The sequence below is a fragment of the Bacillus rossius genome, chromosome 16 (assembly GCF_032445375.1).
Source record: "Bacillus rossius redtenbacheri isolate Brsri chromosome 16, Brsri_v3, whole genome shotgun sequence".
Lineage (NCBI taxonomy): Eukaryota > Metazoa > Arthropoda > Insecta > Phasmatodea > Bacillidae > Bacillus > Bacillus rossius.
In genome coordinates this window covers 30,161,630-30,179,461 of record NC_086343.1, presented here as the reverse complement: position 1 = coordinate 30,179,461, position 17,832 = coordinate 30,161,630, and the positions used below count along the sequence as shown (strand labels likewise).

Here is a 17,832-nt window from a genome sequence, read left to right as displayed (position 1 = left end):
GCCCATCTTGTTGATTTTCATTAAACAGTTAATACTTTAACTATAGACCGGAAAAATTCGCGGGTTCAGTGACCTCCAGGATAGAATCCACAATCCTCTACACTCTCAGGCAAATGCCAACTGTTCATTGGCTGCTGACTTGTGAGTCGTCTCGACTGGGTGGTCTGTGATTCGACACTTCTATGAGTGAGGGTCTCTAATTGGCCCTCAGTCCTCCAGATTAACAGTGAACCAATGGCAGAAGCAGCACTAAGGTATAATTATTTGAATTGTAGCATTTCACGGAATGTATCCGCGAATTTTTCAGGTCTCTAACTATAACGTTTCCCTTTCATTCTATTAACTTTGGTCCGCACCATCCGCCACAGATGGCAGCACCGGGGTTACATATTTCCGTCCCATGTGACTTCCGTTCCATTCACGAAATCGCTCCCACCAAATGCCATATACCGAGAGCATAGATGTTTACACATCAAGAATACATCTTGGTAGTAATTTGTTTGCGCCTGAAATTTTTTTAAAGACACAATTAATAGTATAATTGCCAATTTTTAATTGTTTAAAGTTATTCATTGGACAGAAAAATTTAAATTAAACATGAAAGGGGGGGGGGGGGGAGAGGGTTTGACAACAATTGGCTGACTCAGCAACGGACTCTGTTTTTGTAAATACAACTCTATACCTCTCTTGAATTTCTTGTGCTGTCACTAATATTTTCAACAGATATTTTGTAAGTTTTATATAATTGGTAAAATTTAGTGTAAGTGCTTGTAATAGTTTTTATTTGCACGACCTTTCAAAAGAACTATATTACACATGGTAAATATAAATTTAAAATATGTATTTCAGAACAACAAATGAAAGAGTGGTATAGTGAAACATTTGAATCAATAGCTCTTTATTAATATTAATAATGAAAAAAATAATTATATCAGCATGAAATGTAAGACACCAACTTAAACTATCGTGTTTAATTTACTTATACTTTGTTACGTGTATAAAGACACATTTTATTTACAATCAAGCGCTCTCTATGGAAAACTGAAGTTGTGACACAAATTCTATTCAGTTATAGTCATTAATCTATGATGTAAACATGGTAGCTAATTTCAGTTGGCGTTTTGACAGTTTAGCAGCACAATGTGAGTGAACATGTAAATTATTTATGTAGTACATTCGAATTCATGAACAATTTAAGGCAGGTACCTATTTCATAGTTGCAAAGGGGGAAACAAATCTTTAAACATTATCTTAACATTGAATAATTATGTTGTCTCAGGATTATGTGGTTTTTAAATAAATGTTGTGGAAGGCAAAAACTTAAGTGATATGATTTAGTCAGTACAGTCGCATCATTGTTTTATTCCTCTCTGAATTTTATTTCAAAGCAATCTTTTTTAAATTTTTATTTATATGTCATTTTTATTTCTATAAATTAAGAGTTAGTGGAGGGTTAATTCACATAGTTGTTGAGTAACCAATGACAGAAGGACAGTAACATTTTTTTTTATTACGGAACAACTAGAGTAAAAGATTACAACTAAAAACTTCGTGGAACAGTTGAATTGATGTAAATTTTAATGTCCCATAGAGATAACAAAGACAAAAGCCAGCCTGCATTGGAGACCCAGTCCTCCAGCTTCCTTGGAGGACGACTGACTGGGTAAATGAAAGTTCCATGTCCCTCCTGGAAATATTTTCGCAAATCAAGCAACGAAGGTATTTTTGCCACATTAAATATATTTTTAAATTATTGTTAAACTACGGTAATCTGCCCTATTGGAAACATGAGCAGATAGTGTAACATAGTTGAGATAATCCACCACAACTATGTGATAACTAGAGACCGGAAAAATTCACGGATTCATTTCGTGATATGCTAAAATACAAATAATTTCACCGTTGTGCTGCTTCTGCTATTGGTTTACTGTTAATATGTAGGACTCTCGGCCAATCAGACACCATCAATCAAAGAAGTACCTATCCAATCACAAGTTACCTACTTGAGACGCCTTAAAATTCAGCACCCAATGAACAGGCGCCGTTTGCCCAAGTAGGCAGAGGATCGTGGAGTCTTTCCTGAAGGTCATTGAACTCGCGAATTTTTCACGTCTCTAGTGATAACTAACCAATTTGTTTCCCAATGTACTCGACAAGCACATAAATATACCAAGTGTAATGAAGTTAGCATTTTTTGCTGCCATTGCCCGACGTTGCTTGGAATCTAAGTTGTAGCCGAGTCGAGGGCAAATACTCCACCGACGTTTCGATTGACGTTGCAGTCGCCATCATCAGGGTAGCAGTTACCTACTGGGGTTCTTGGAAGTTCTCCTCTTAAATGTTCTCGCTCGAGAGAGGAGTTTTTCTTGATTGGCTGTAGCTGTGGGAAAACCAGAGCCTTTAATACTTCTGGCTGGTCGGTTGGTTTAGCCAATCGGAGATGGGTATCTGTGATTGGCTGAAGCTGCTAGCCAATCAGTGGCCCCTTCTCTTTTGTTTGGCAGGGCTGTTTGGCCAACCAGAGACGAGATGACTTTTGTTGGATGCAGAACTAGGTTTTGAGAATTTCTGAAGAGTGGTTCCCATTATCTGCTTGAATTGTACCCATCATCTCTATTTTATGTTTGATGGGTGTTAATATTTCTACTGATTCTCGAATGTATCTTTCCTTGTACTGTGGGTTGTTAGCTATGGAGTTTAATTGGTCGAATTCAATACTGTGGCTGGTTTCCATTCAGTATTATGCTCCATCTGATCGGAGGTTTTCCTGTTTATTGTCACTGATATGTTCTTTAACCCTTGGGATAATATGTCTGCCAGTTGGTCCTGTGTAAACTTTGCCACATGATCATGACATCCTGTGCACACCGGATAGACGTTTAGCTGCAGTTTTTATCTTTCAGTGATAACAGGGATACCTCAATCTGGTTTATAGTTTTGAGGATTTTGTATATTATGTGCTGAGAATTCTGGCAACATGGTCTGAAATTCCTTTGAAGTAAGGAATGAAGGTCTCTGTTTGAAAGACGCTATTTCCTTTGTTATTGCGGTGTTTTCATTTCTTTTCTTAGTTTGGATTTTGAGTAACCACTTGCTTAAAGAGCAGTTAATAGATATTTCATATCTTCCCCACGTTTGACTTCATCGGGGAAGGATATGGCTATGATGACCAAAGTGGTAATAACTGTTATAATCTGATATTGTATATCGAATGTATATCAGGGCCATAGAACACACTAGGTGATTCAGGTGACCGCCTAGGGCGGCAACATATTGGAGCGGTAAAAAAGGAGAGGATAAAATATAAATGTGCTGATCCTATATGATATCTTCTTGGTGTCAGTATATTACCAAGCAAGAATGCTAATATTACTCTTTTTAGTATTTAACAATGTTTTTTCCCCCAATAAATTACAACACTGAACCTAACTTAAAGTTAAAGTCAAGTCCTAGATAAAAGATAAACTAATTTTTTTATTTTATTTTTACCTTCTAGCAGTGGCGGACCTAGACTCTGCGGGGCCCTGGACAGTTTATTTCAGCGAGGCCCTTGTATCTCGGTGGGAGGGGGGGGGGGGGGTCTTATCAGACTGGAGTATGGAATACCACTAGGGAAAGGGGGATTTGCGGTCACTCTCCCGGAAAATTAGAAAATTAAACTTAATTTTGTTTTCAATTTTTTTCCGTTTGGAACTGCCAGAATCATATTTTCTACCAAAGTCACGATCACGAGAGGTCATTGTAAATTAATCTGACTGAAACTAACCAATAAAAATTTCAGCCTTGATTATGAAACTGTCTAATTAAAAATAACTAGCCCTATTAATAAATATCATTGAAAGTAGTTACAACAAAATAACAGGACGAACGAATAGAGATTCAAAATGTGCACTGCACGATACATGACTTAATATTTCCACTGATGTGGTGACACTGAAATAACAATACTCGGTCTGTAACGCGTACGTTCACACACCCTCCACTTTTGAATATCGTAAAAGGGAAGGGAAGGCTAATTATCAGCCGCTGACTACAGTCACGTAAATTGAGAAGGTTGAGAGGAAGTTTAGGGTAGATATACATAGCGACCTATACTTTCAATTCCTTTGATAATATAATAATAATAATAATGGTAATATAAACATAAAACAAAAAAAGTACAACTGTGTGTACTTTTCGCCCTTCCCCAGAGATATATCAGAGGAAAACGACACTCAGAGCAAAGCCTTGTTGTCGCAGTATCTGTGATATCTGTAACCTGAAGCAAACACTAATCACCATCGCCGGCTGGCAAGTGTCAGGTAATGTGAACCACATATTGCTAACCCGATTATCTGACACTCGTCCCCTGCATGTTGCGGGTAATGCATATAAAAGAGTTTCTAATAGACATTAGGGGTGTACACCTTACATGACAGGTGCTAGGGTGAGGGCAGACGCGGGGCCCCACTAGGCGCGGGGCCCTGGGCGATTGCCCGGGTCGCCCGGCCCTGGATCCGCCCCTGCCTTCTAGCTTCTCCCTTCATAACTAATGTGACTGAATCCAATGTGATATGGTATAAAAAATCAATTCTTATTTACATGTCATTAAAAAGTACATTAATAGTGTAGTAAGTCTAATTAATGGGTACATTGATGATAACAGTATATTAGAACACTTATTTTGAAGTTAAAATGTTTTTTTATTAATTGATTAAGTTTGAATCTAATATTTTCATAGTCTTCAGCTACACAATGTATTATAGTCAAATGTTTTGTAATTGATACTTCATGTAGCATTTTTTATCGAAATTGGAGCTATGAATTTGTTTGAGAGAGTGTGAATTTTTTTCTATCTACAGTGTCCGGTAATCTGAATTCGCAAAGGTGGTCACCTTAGTTATGGGAGAGGTCGCAGATGTGACTTTTGCCTAGGGTGGCAGCACTGGTTGCGCCGGCTTTGCCGTAGAAACCTATCTGCGTTAGTTGGCTTCTGTAAACACCGTGGCCTATGCAATTATCCTCTACCCTTGTGACTAAGACATCCAGAAAAATGCAGTTTTCCATCTACTTCCACCTTTATGATGAGTAGTATGTTCGAATGGATGCTGTTCAGATGTTATTATTTTCCATGGCTCCATGTCACAAAGGTATCATCTACATTATGGTACTAGCACTTTGTGTTTGAACTGCTGGTATTTATTGTTTTATTCTCTAAATCGGCCATGGAGAAGTAGGCTAAGATGGGGGAAGAGAGATGAGACCATGGTGGCTAATACATCTGCCCCTTGAACGAGGAAAATGTGCAATAAACACAGTGTTCTATGAGCTTAAAAATATCTTTGTTCAGGTTGTCTTCTTCCAGGTGTGTGCGGAGAATTTTAATGGCTTCTGGGACAGTAACTTTGGTGAAGATCGACAACACATCTATGCTGACCAGGAGATTTAGGTTGAATGGAAAGTTGCTTAAGAATCGTAATGAAATACATATGCGGATTTCCTAAATGAGAGGCTGGATTATTCTACTGAAGTATCTGGCTAGTGTATTGGTAGGATAGCCAGTTGCACTAACTATGGGGCAAAAGGGTATGTCCTTGTGTACCTCTCGAAGTCCTTATAATGTCGGGGTTCTGGTATCTTTTACGATTAATTTTCTTTGTTTCTTCCTCTAATGCCGACTTGGCGACCAATTTCTTTGTTTCTGGATCAATTTGTTTTAATGGATTTTTCTTGACTGTTGAATACGTGGGTTTGGCGAGAAATTAGTGCATCTTGGTTTCATAGTATGAGGTATTCATGACTACTATCTCATTTCCTTGGCCTTCCTTCAGAATCCCAAAATATCTTTCACCGTGGAGTTCTTTCATGGCCTTTCTTACTTCCCTGCCGATGTTTTGTGGGTAAGCTTGACCTTGCGAAAAGAGCTTATTGTATCCGAGCATATCTCGTCTGCTGTGGTTGGAGGCAGGCGATTGGTGGCATATTCTACTTCACAAACAATATCTTCACTTTGGTACGAGTGCGAAGTTCGTGCCTTTATCTAAAAGAGAAACACAAGACTCACCTAGTTGGTTGTTTGAGAGGTATGCCATATTGAACTATAATTATCACAATGTACCAAATTTTTACATAAATACCAGGGAACAAAAGCAAATTTAATTTATTTAACGGATTATTACCTGCAAGAATAAGAATAAGGATAATTTTGTTGATAAACATACGAAAAGTTAAATTCGGGGCATTTTAATAGTTTCTGGTTTGAGGGGGGGGGGGGGGGGGGTCTTTCTTACGACACGTATTGCGTGACTATAACCAAGGAGTTAGGAATGGCATGCTGAGACGTAGTTTGAGTAACTCTTATACCCATACATCGCCATATTGTAACGCCCAAAACACTTCGGAAATGGTGCTTGACCACATCTGATGATGGTTAGTACTTTTTAATTGGAATCTCCGTCGTTGAACACTGCCACTTCCATAAAATACAGACATTTAAAACTGTTTCCACAAAGGTAAAACTGCAGTTTAACCAATGTTTTGGGCGTCTAACCAACAGGCTGATAAGAAAAACTGCTTCTTCACAAGGTTACAATGTTACAATGTAATCCATGCAGACGTGGCCTCCCTCCGACTACAGAGATGGTTCCGTTCACTGACAGGGACCACTTGCTGTGCGAGCAGGAGGTCGCCGAGAGGAAATGGAAGCCACTGGTGCTGACGTCAGCCGCCGCCGTCGGCGTGGTCGCCGCCGTGGTCTACCTGGTGTACAAGTGGGCCACCGTCCCGCAGGACGTCCAACCTGACGACGATTACTGCTCGCAGCGCCGCCAACCTGATGAAGACGGCGGTCACTACTCCGCCGTGCGGGCGAGTGCATTCAGGCCGGCCAACTTCTCCCAGGACGGGTCTCAGGTAGCAAAGAGCGCTTGATCCAAGATTACCGTGACAAACCATCCAAACAAAAATATTATCTTGTAGTGTGCTAGGTTAAAGATGAACTAGTCTCCAAGTGGTTTAATTTTTGTTTTTGGATATACGTCATTGCTCGTTACATCGAATGTCATAAGTAACCTTAATAACTAACAAAAATAGATACGAAAATACACTAAAAACATACAACATTGCAGTTTTGCACTGTTTGTTATGGAAAAAATTAAGGAATGCAAAATATAAAAAAAATTAAAAACCCACAGAGTACAAGTCTAAATCAGCTGATGTCGAACAGATGGACCCAACGATGAACCTAAACAGGTATTATGGACAACACAACTTTGCAACCACATTGAATGAATCGTGAAAATAATTTACGGCAAATAAGCCAATATCAGCTGATGTAGATATGCGCCGTGTGCGCTAGGCTTGGAAGTAGTCGCCTGCAGTGACGACTACAGTAGCTTCTCGCGCTCTGCCTGCAGTGGCTGGAGGACGAGGAGTGCGTGGAGCTGCCCTCGTGTGTCGGCTCTCACCGGGAGTCGTCGCGCCTGCAAGAACACCAGGTGCGTCCTCCGACTGCTCGTGCCAAGCGCGGCTCCAGAGGAAGGGCGCAGGGGGCGACAGTCCCTTCCAAGCCCGAATTTTACTTCTTATTTCTTTGTAGGGAATATCAATGTTAACTTCAAATACTTTCGTTAATGTGCTAAACTCTTCTTTCAATCGAAATTTGTACGAAAATACTAAATTTCAGTATTTGAGACCATATATTTTGTGAATATCCCAAGGGTCCGACTTCCTGGGCAACATATGGTGTTCAGAGCTTTAAGAAAAAACACACAAGATTTAAAATCTGCTGAAGATATTCAAGTGGTGCATTTTGACGAAAAGCATTAAATGATACGCTGAGGGGGTTCTAAAAAGTATTTTAGGAGAGTGGAAATTCATGAAACACTCTGTACAGATTCTTTAAAGCATTCAAGGTACTTGCATTACACCTTTATTTTCATCCCCGCCATAATGTTATGATGACTGCTCATGCCTTACGACGAGAAGACTGCGTGCCAGTACACAGCCTTGAGCTTAGAGGCGCTACCACGCTCGAAGCACCAGCGAGCCTTATCAACACGTCTCACACAAATTCACCTCTGAAAAAAAGCGAGCAAACTAAAGGTAATTAAGTGATTATGTTAATGTTTTTGTTGGCGCTATTTTCGGCAAGGCACTCGGAAGAATTCATGTACTGCATTTTTTGATGAAATTTCTTTCACAAATTTTAGTCAATGAGGAACATTTTTAATAAACGTAATACAAAACTTAATTTCATAAATGTTTATCTATCAAAAATGCAGATTGTATTACTTACAGCTGGGAAAGAAATATAGGGGAGTAAGCAAGCTTTGTTCGGGACGGATTGCCTGGACCTGCTCTCTTGCGCTAGGTCGCACCAGGACTTCGTTTCTGCTCAGCCATCGATATTAAAGAATGTATCCAAAATATCGTCACAACGACCCATATATGCTGAGGTTTTGTTTGTTTGCTCCAGTACTCTTAGGCACTACACACTTTTCACCCTGGGGACATTACAGACGGAGGAAATGGACATGCCTATTCATCTCGATCGGAAGGTGTTTAGAGATCTGGCTATGGCGATAGGCAGAGGAAACCCATAACAGCATCGACCCAACCCGAAATCCCCAAGCCCACTATTCTAACCAAATAGTTTATTGGAGTCTAAAGTCCCATAACTGCATTTCTTCTGGCGCCTGCCCTGGTCAATCACCTCATGCTGGGACTCCTCAGTCAGCGAGCTAACACCTGATCGAATGGAGGCCTATCTCAGCCTCTTCTAGCTGTCCAGGCTAGTATCTGATCTGTGTCACTGCTTATCATGTCCTCTGTTCTTTGGAGTGGGAATCCCTCCTAGCACGCTTCAAGCGATAAGAGCACCACTACCAAGTGCCAGTCACATCAATTCGATCCTGAGCCGAGAGAGAAAAACCCTGTGGGGTTCCGTTCTCTTCAAGGATCAGCCCGCACTTTTATTACTGTTTTATTGCACATGCAGGTTTGGAATGTTTGCTTCGGCTAGTGATAACTACTGGAATCTACTGTCAAAATGCGTGGATCACCATGGTATGGCTCGAGTATTCCCCTGACTTTAAGTACCACACCCCAAGGAATTTGCAGACGATTAAGGTCTGGTTGCACTCGATCGCACCAAAGTGCACCCTGTCCTCCCTTTCATCTTCAACATTTTGCTCTTAATGGTAAGCCATGGCTTTTGGGCATAATGCTTATAGAGGCATTTCAAATTGTATATGCTGTTGCCCGCAGTTAAAGGAGTGTGTCGTGAAATTCTGGCAGAGTCTGGAGGGCTAGGAGTGCATGGACATGCCCTACCATGCTGGATCTCCTCATATCCACTGAGCCATCGATATGCATGTATCGATCCTAAATGTCACGACGACAGTTGAATTAGTGTCTCATGGAATGCTGGCAGTGGCTGGAGGACTGGGAGTGCATGGACTTGCCCTACCATGCTTGATATAATCAGGGCTCCTCATATCCACTGAGCCATCGATATGCATGTATAGAACCCAAATGTCACGACTGCAGTTGAAGCAGTGTCTCGTGGAATGCTGGCAAAGGCTGGAGGACTAGGAGTGCATGGACTTGCCCTACCGTGCTGGATCTCATCAGAGCTCCTCATATACACTGAGCCATCGATGTGCATGTATCGATCCCAAATGTCACTGCGGCAGTTGAAGCAGTGTCTCATGGAATGCAGGCAGTGGCTGGAGGACTGGGAGTGCATGGACTTGCCCTACCGTGCTTGATCTCATCGGGGCTCCTCATATCTACTGAGCCATCGATGTGCATGTATCGATCCCAAATGTCACGACGGCAGTTGAAGCAGTGTCTGGTGGAATGCCGGCAGTGGCTGGAGGGCGAGGAGCTCCCGGACCTGCCCTTCTGCGCCGGGTCGCCTCGCAACTCCACGTGCGTCATGAGCGACGACCCGGGCGAGGACTCGACGCTCGAGCCCGGCCGGGCCAGCGCGGACGCGTCCCTCGAGTACAGCCGCGTCGAGGACCAAGGGCTGGACGAGTACTCGGTGCGCGTGAAGGGAGAGCGGCTGCTGGTGAGGCGCGTGCCGCCGGGCGGCGACTCGCTCTTCCTGGCGCTGGCGCACCAGCTTCACGGCCTCGACTTCGAGTCCCCGTGCCTGCAGGAGCGCGCCGCTGAGCTGCGCGCGCAGGCGGTCGCTCACCTCAGGGAGCACGTCCAGGTCTACTGGGACGCGCTACTGGACTCTGCGGAGAAGCACGGGGACAGGTACCTGTTCACTAAATGAGTCCCGAAGTCACGCTAGGAGATTGTGGGCAGGGGCGCAACAACAGGGGGGGGGGGGGTGGCAAGGGTATTTTGCGCCCCCCCTTCTGAAACCTTGAAGTGGGGGCAAACGGGGGCAAAGAAAGTGCTGTGTAATCAATTTTTAGATGATAAAACTGCTTAAATAGCACCATTTTCCACCTTGAAATACAAATTTTTCACGGGGGAGGACCCCCGGATCCCCCGCATCAATAGGAGGGATTGATGATTCTTTATAAAAACATATATTGCCCCCCCCCTTTGGAAATTTAGTTGTTGCGCCCCTGATTGTGGATAATGTACTTTAAAAATCCCACGCCCGATATACTTCGCTAGTGTCTTTATGAGCTCCAAATAACTGGTCGACGAAATATATGAAGCTTCAAAAAATCAAATTAACGAATAACAACAGAAATAAATAAATAAATTATTGCTAGAGACATGTAACATTCGCGATTTCAAATCCCTAAATGATAGACTCCATGATCCTCTATGCATTTGTGCAAATTACATCTGCTGATTGGTTACCGTCTCGTAACACCTGTTGACTGGAATGATCGTGATTCGCCAATTCTTTTGTTAAAGATTTTTAATTGGCCCATAGTCCTTCAGATAAACTGTGGCCCAATCACTGAAGCAAAATAATGTCAAAAGTATTTGGACTCTATCCTATCGCGAAATGAATCCGCAAATTTTACAGTCTCTAATTATTGCATAATGTGTCTTTGGACATTACAGACGATGATAAAGGTGAAGCATTGGGTTTGGGAAACATGAGTAACCCCGAGAAAACTCAGTGGCACACAGGAACTACCGACTGTGGCTACTATTTGCGAAAAGTCCGACGGTCAAAACCAACAGAGTTCAAACCGAATGGCGATAGTTAAGTGATGTTTAAAATTTAACCACATTGACTCCGAGACTGGTGAGTGGTATAAAATTGGTTTCAAGCATTACTACTGTTAGCTGTTAAGTGTCTCGGTGTATCTAATTCGTCAAAGGAACTATCAAAATATGTTCTTGTACAAAATTAATCCCGAAATACTCATCAAGTCGGGAAAAACACATATCTTTATAGAATGATCCCAATAGTTGCTCTCGAAATGATTCATTTTCAGTGATTTCTAATAACATTTATATTGATGATCACCACTGTTATCACTAGATATAAGACGAAGCATGCAAATATTATTTTTTATAATATTGTGACAAAGTGATAGTTATTTATTATATTTATATACATCATGGGATTCATAATGACCTATTCTGCAAATTTTGTTTATTTTGGGGGAGGTAATTATTAATTTATGTGAACTAATAACTCGTTAAAGTCGATGTTGTTAAAGGCGAATACATGCAAAAAAATCCCAATTATTTGAGGAAAGAATTATGTATGGAAATTAAATTTCTGAAAACTTCAAGTAATATATTAATATGGCCGGACCAAGGTTTACCATTACCTCATTAATTTTAATAAATTAACATTTATATTATTTGACATTTAATGGCATTGGTGTATTATGGTCACGAATTTTGGACAGCACAAATTCACACCCATGCCTTACCCAGGACTCGAACCTAATACCTATCGAACTGAAAACCGACTGACATTATGGATGTCAGCCTCCTATCTTGATGTTTTCACAATGAGTAAATTCTGGCAAGTAACATTCTTACACGTCATTTAATGGTTTTGGGGCCAGAATTATTTGAAAAAATTGCTAAAATATGCTTAGAAGGATGCAAATGTTAATCATATTTATTTTAGGAATGTTTCCTCGTTAGCTAATAAATTTTATTTTAATTACTTTTATGCTTGGGCATACATTTATTGAGATGGTAATTTTTGCATTTGATATGAGAACACTAAAATTTATTTTTAGATTTGTGGTTTTTTAAGAGTCTGGAAGTCAGCAAAATAGTGGGTGTTTGTAAAGCATTTATTATACAATTGCAAATTGATATGGATGGATATATTGACAATGCTGTATTTGAACCACAAATTCCCTTCGGGGTTTTATGAAGCATTGGCCGTGGGCAGACAATGACCCTGGGAACAAAGTTGAACTGTATTGATTACAAGAAATAAAGTTTCCTCATTTTAAGCAGTAATCCTTTTTAGACCATTTTCCAGGGTAGCAAAATAATACAATATCAAAGTTAAACAAGTGAATGTATTTTGGCCTATTGAATCGCATTACTATTAAAACTCTACGACGGATACTCTCGAAACTACTTAACAGCGCATAATGTCTTTCTCCATCGCGCGTTTCACACTGGAATTCAGGTTACTGCCTGTCGTCTCAAAGCCAATGGAAACAAGTAAATGTAGAGGCTCGCTACTCGCCTTCTGTATCCTCGCGAGTCCCAGCGAGTGGCTGTCGGGACTGAGAAGCCTAAGATGTACATAAAGTTCTGTCCCTGCCCGAACACGCTTGAATATTCACCTTAGGCAAACCTCGGGATCTGTTTGAATTCAAATATTAAAAGTGGTCGGTTAGATTAACTACATTAAACATTTTAAAACAAAATGGATGGTTAGTTAGGTTAGTATAGCTACATTAAAATAAACAGATAAATATAAATATATATAAATAAATCCGAGGTTGGCCGAAGGTGAATATTCGGGCGTGTTCGGGCAGGGACAGAACTTGATGTACATCTTAGGCTTCCCATCGGGACTCTCGGGAACTGGCGCCTCGGGCGAGCTTGGGTGTTGCCCGGGACGGCACCCACTCCGCCTGTGCTGGTGGATCTCAACCCGCGTCATACTTCCATCTCGACGTCTCTTCTTCTCAAGATCTCTCCTTTACTCGTGTTTTATTCAACCCTGTGCTCGAGTAGTGTTGTTTGTTGGTGGGGAGCTCTGGTATCGACCCCGGTTGCTATTCCCTGATGATCACGTCATTCGCCTGGCGAGTAACGATTCGTGGGTGGAGGACTCAATCCCGAGTCTCTCAAACTCTGTCATGGGCGTTTGTCCGCTTAGTTTCCTTGCCATGCCAACTGGCATCCAGACGCCCTCCTCTGAGTCGCTGGACTGGGTCATACGTAGGGGCATGCATATTTTACGAAAAGATTCTGAGACAAGCTGAAAGTTATAAACAATGTATCATCGTTTGTGTGTCATGATTGGATGAGTTTCTTCGAGGCACATGTCGATTGTTTACTCCACCAATCACAGCTGTTCAGTGCGGAAGCAAACGCGTCCTGAGTGGCTCGGCCAAATGAGGCAACGACTTCTCTCGCCGATGGCCGCCAATCACAAGGAAGAAACCGCTGGTGCGGGTGTACCTTGTTGAAGTCTAACAGGCGTTCTGATTTATTCGCGAACAATGCCTGCCTCTAGTCATACGTTGTTCCACCTCGGGTCGAGACTCCTGGTTGGCGGCCTCATACACTGCTCCGGCAGTCATTGTTGAAGCGACCTCAGCGGGCTGTTGGTGTCACTGGGTTCGGGTTCGGGTCCGTGTCGTGGCATCATACTCGCTCCCGCAGCACGTTTCCGATTCAGAGTCAGGTGACTCGCTCGGCGAGTCGGGAAAAGCTGTAAAGGATGTACGTCGTTACAATGTAAATTGTCACGCAAGTGTTCATACTCACACAAATTTACGTGACATTGTCCTCTTTTTAAGAATGTTTTCTTACTCTGTAACATAACATAAAATGCAAAAGAACCATTGTGATAAATTTACAGTAATAGTTCTTAAAGCTTGGCTCACTTAAGATTGTTTACTTAGTTTTTGGTTTTATATTTTTTCTTTCTTTTTGAAAATGGAATGATATTAATATTATGTCTTTACCATCTTCTGAAAGACAGAAAATGTCTTCTATTGTGTGTTCATATATCGTAGTTAGTCAGGCAAAAAAAAAAATATAAACATTTGTTTTACTTTTGAGAAATATCACATAGAGTATTAACATACGCCAATGTGTGCTACAAAACCAAAAATGCAAATTTTTGTAGTCGTCCTTGATAAAAATTATAAAAAAGGCATGAAATATAACGACCCAGGATGTCGGGTGAAACTGACATTTAAGTGGATCAATATTATTCTATTCACTATTCATACATGTTCCTCTAGTTACAACTTAGTAAAAAAGACTTAGTATGGTACCTCATAGATATGAAATAAACGTCATCTATCAATGTTGTAATCGCCAGAATCAAATAAAACTCCAAGTCTGATGTAGGACATATAAGATTTGGAATTTGACTCTGTTCTACATTGCATGACTGTGAACTGAAGTAAAATACGACTGGACTTCAAATATTGTAGTGGGCTGCGAACCATTTGATTACTGACTTGATATACAAGATTTTTAGTCCTACAACAAGAGCATGACGCATTAATTATAATGGCCAAAGATGATATAGAAGGGCCTTTTTAGGCACACTTTTCATCTGTGAGTAAGCAAGATTTTACTGTAATGTGCAGGCGAAAAGTAAATAGGAGTGCAGATGTTTTCACTCGGCAGTATGCCAGCAACCCCTTTGAATGTCCGGAACCTATCTTAGGCACTTAAACCTAGAGTATGTACACATAGAGTGGTCATCACTTGAGTGATGGACCATCATCGCATAATACAATAGAAAAATATCTTTGGAATTCAACGTCAATAACTTGACCTGATTTACGAATCCACCGTGATTAATCAAAGAAAATTCCAGTCACTAAGTACAGAGGAAATCAGGTGGGTATCATGACATCTGAGAAATTTCAAAACAATGAGAATGCAGTACAAAGATAATTTAAACCATTAAACACCAGAATCTCAGTACAAACATCATTTAAAAATCCACATTATATGCCATTTTGTGGCCTTGATTACAAAATCGTTTTAAAATTTCGGCGAAGATGTTGTGTGTAGGAATTCCAGTAAATACGGCCTATAACGAAATCCTACATTGTAAAATAACATTGTAGAATAAAATATATTTTGTAGCCCTTAATAAAAGGGAACAAAAAACCTAGTCGTGGCCTCATATGTAGTTGAGTATAATTTTTAGCGTAGAGTAAACACTGAGTTTCATTTGCCGGATAAAATCTAGGCTGTAGGCTTTAATGTAGGGGCAAAATGAACCCACAGATGGTCTCTAATATTTTTGAGTCCAAAGTTTCAGGAAATACAGCCTAAGGGAACTCATATCCTCTATGTATCCTATATGTATTAAGGATCCAAAACTTGGTTGTAGCACTTTATGTAGGGGCACAATGGACCATAGATAAATTTCAGTAAAAGTTTTTTTTTTAAGAAAAACCGTAAATGGAAAATTCTACTCTTTGTTTGAGATCAAATTTAGTCTGTAGTCTCTGATGTGGAGGCACAATAAACCAGTGGTATCACACACAGTTGAATCGAAGAATTTCGGGACATGTTGTATAAAGTCTACCCTACCATTCTTTTGTAGAATCAAACCCAGGTTTTTGCATTATATGTAGGGGAAAAAAGTACCAACAGGTGGTCTCAAATAAAGCTGAGTCTAAGAATTTAAAAAAAAAAAAATACAGCCTAGAAGAATTTCTGAAGAAAAAAAAACAGTATTACATCCTAGATTTGTAGGTTGAAACCTAGGTTGGCGGTCTTAAGTTAGGTGTGAAAGCACATCCAAGAATACACTACAAGAAAGATATTGTAACTTTGTACAATATGGTAGTTTTTTTGCATATATGAAATATAATTGGGGAAGGCGCCAGTAGTGCTGATAAAGTCTTAGGGCCCAGGACACAGCCAACTGTCAGGTCAGCTGAGTGAGGTAAAGGGGCTGAGGCGGCGACTATGCTGGGTTGATGGCCCCAGCCGCTGGTCGTTGCTGAATCCCTAATACCCTCCCAATCAACAACAGGGATCGATCCCTCACAGTTCTGTATTATTAAAAAGCACTGGAATGATTTTTAAAACTGAACTGGAAGTTACTCCCACACTACCCTTCAAGGGCACATATTGGGAGGGGAAGGTTGAGAAATGCTGGCTGCAAGGTCGGAATAAATCTATCTATTTATATGAAATAGGATTTTTGAAATAACACTGGTATTTTCCTTACAAAAGTTCGAACAGATTTCATTCCAGCATTATTTATTTTTAAAAAACAGCAAAGATAATCGAATATTCAATAACTGTACTTGATGATGAGCGTGCGCAGGTAGTACTGGAAAGGTATGCCAGGTAGCGGAACCCAGTGTGACTGCAGCGCGAAGCTGACTGGCAGGAAAAAAAATGGTAAAGATAATCGCATATTCAATAACTGTTCTGTCATGATGATGAGCGTGCGCAGGTATGCGAGGTGGTGGAACCCAGTGTGACCGGCAGGTACGCCGACGAGCAGCAGGACGAGGAGGCCGTGGTGGGCTGCTACCTGAGGGACCTGGCGACCCCGGGCTTAACTGTACTTTATGTTGTTCTGTCATGATGATGAGCGTGCGCAGGTATGCGAGGTGGTGGAACCCAGTGTGACTGGCAGGTACGCCGACGAGCGGCCAGATGAGGAGGCCGTGGTGGGCCGCTACCTGCGGGACCTGGCGACCCCGGGCTTAACTGTACTTTATGTTGTTCTGTCGTGATGATGAGCGTGTGCAGGTATGCGAGGTGGTGGAACCCAGTGTGACTGGCAGGTACGCCGACGAGCGGCCGGATGAGGAGGCCGTGGTGGGCCGCTACCTGAGGGACCTGGCGACCCCGGGGCTTAACTGTACTTTATGTTGTTCTGTCATGATGATGAGCGTGCGCAGGTATGCGAGGTGGTGGAACCCAGTGTGACCGGCAGGTACGCCGACGAGCAGCAGGACGAGGAGGCCGTGGTGGGCCGCTACCTGAGGGACCTGGCGACCCCTGGCTTCCCGGCGGGGCCCGAGTGCCTGGCGGCGCTCGCCGAGCTGCTGGCCGCCGAGGTGGCGGTATACGTGCGGCGCGCGGGCAGGCACCTGGTGCGCAGCGTGGACCAGCCCGCGGCCCGGAGGCTGGTCCTCAGGCAGCGCCCGCAGCTCTTGGAGTCCGGGAGCCTCGTCGGACACTTCGACAGCGTGATCGAGGTCGCGCCGGCCTGCAAATAGTCGCGCTAGCCCCCCGCCAACACTAACCTCGAGCAACACGTTTCTTTTTTTTTTTTTGAACGCAACGCTTTTTTAAAAAAACACACCCGAAAAAAAAATATTTTATAACCTTTCCTGCAATACGCCATTTTTTTTTTTTTTAAAAAGGGCAAATAAATTTTGATAAGCCACTGTGTTACAATGAAATAAATTTATAAATTCAATATTCATCCCGCGTTTTTATCAGCAAAAAAAAAATTAAATAGGTATATTTAAACCAATCTTAACTGCTATTTAAAATAATAATATATGTTTCATTACAGTCTAAAAAAACAATTTATACCACCAAGTTCATTTATTATTTGTCTATGAAAAGTAATCGGGAAGTAGGTAGGTATCTCTGCAATTCACCAGTGATGACTTAGGAGACCAGAAAAAAAAAAATTCGCGGATTCATTTTGCGATTGGCTAAGACTCCAAAATCTCTCACATTCATGCTGCTTCAGTGATTGGGCCA

At 41.6% G+C, this 17,832-nt stretch overlaps 1 protein-coding gene across 2 annotated transcripts; it reads left to right on the top strand.

Moving 5' to 3' along the window:
* The first annotated feature begins 1,080 nt into the window (after positions 1-1,080).
* Positions 1,081-17,545, top strand: LOC134539927 (uncharacterized). 2 transcript variants are annotated; one of them, XM_063382284.1, is made up of 6 exons: positions 1,081-1,198; positions 1,592-1,719; positions 6,639-6,891; positions 7,395-7,475; positions 9,851-10,248; positions 17,051-17,545. In XM_063382284.1, the coding sequence occupies exons 2-6, from the start codon at positions 1,679-1,681 to the stop codon at positions 17,334-17,336; spliced, it is 1,059 nt and encodes a 352-aa protein (XP_063238354.1). In that variant the 5' UTR covers positions 1,081-1,198; positions 1,592-1,678; the 3' UTR covers positions 17,337-17,545. The 2 variants fall into 2 exon arrangements, with proteins under 2 accessions (XP_063238354.1, XP_063238355.1); XM_063382285.1 differs by lacking the exon at positions 1,592-1,719 and having other exon boundaries at positions 1,112-1,142.
* Positions 17,546-17,832: the final 287 nt, after the last annotated feature.

Coding starts and splice junctions, on each gene's coding strand:
- LOC134539927 (XM_063382284.1), top strand. CDS start 1,679: ATGTCCCTCCTGGAAATATTTTCGCAAATCAAGCAACGAAG. Junction 6,892..7,394: donor TCTCCCAGGACGGGTCTCAG/GTAGCAAAGAGC, acceptor CTCTGCCTGCAG/TGGCTGGAGGACGAGGAGTG. Junction 7,476..9,850: donor CGCGCCTGCAAGAACACCAG/GTGCGTCCTCCG, acceptor GAATGCCGGCAG/TGGCTGGAGGGCGAGGAGCT.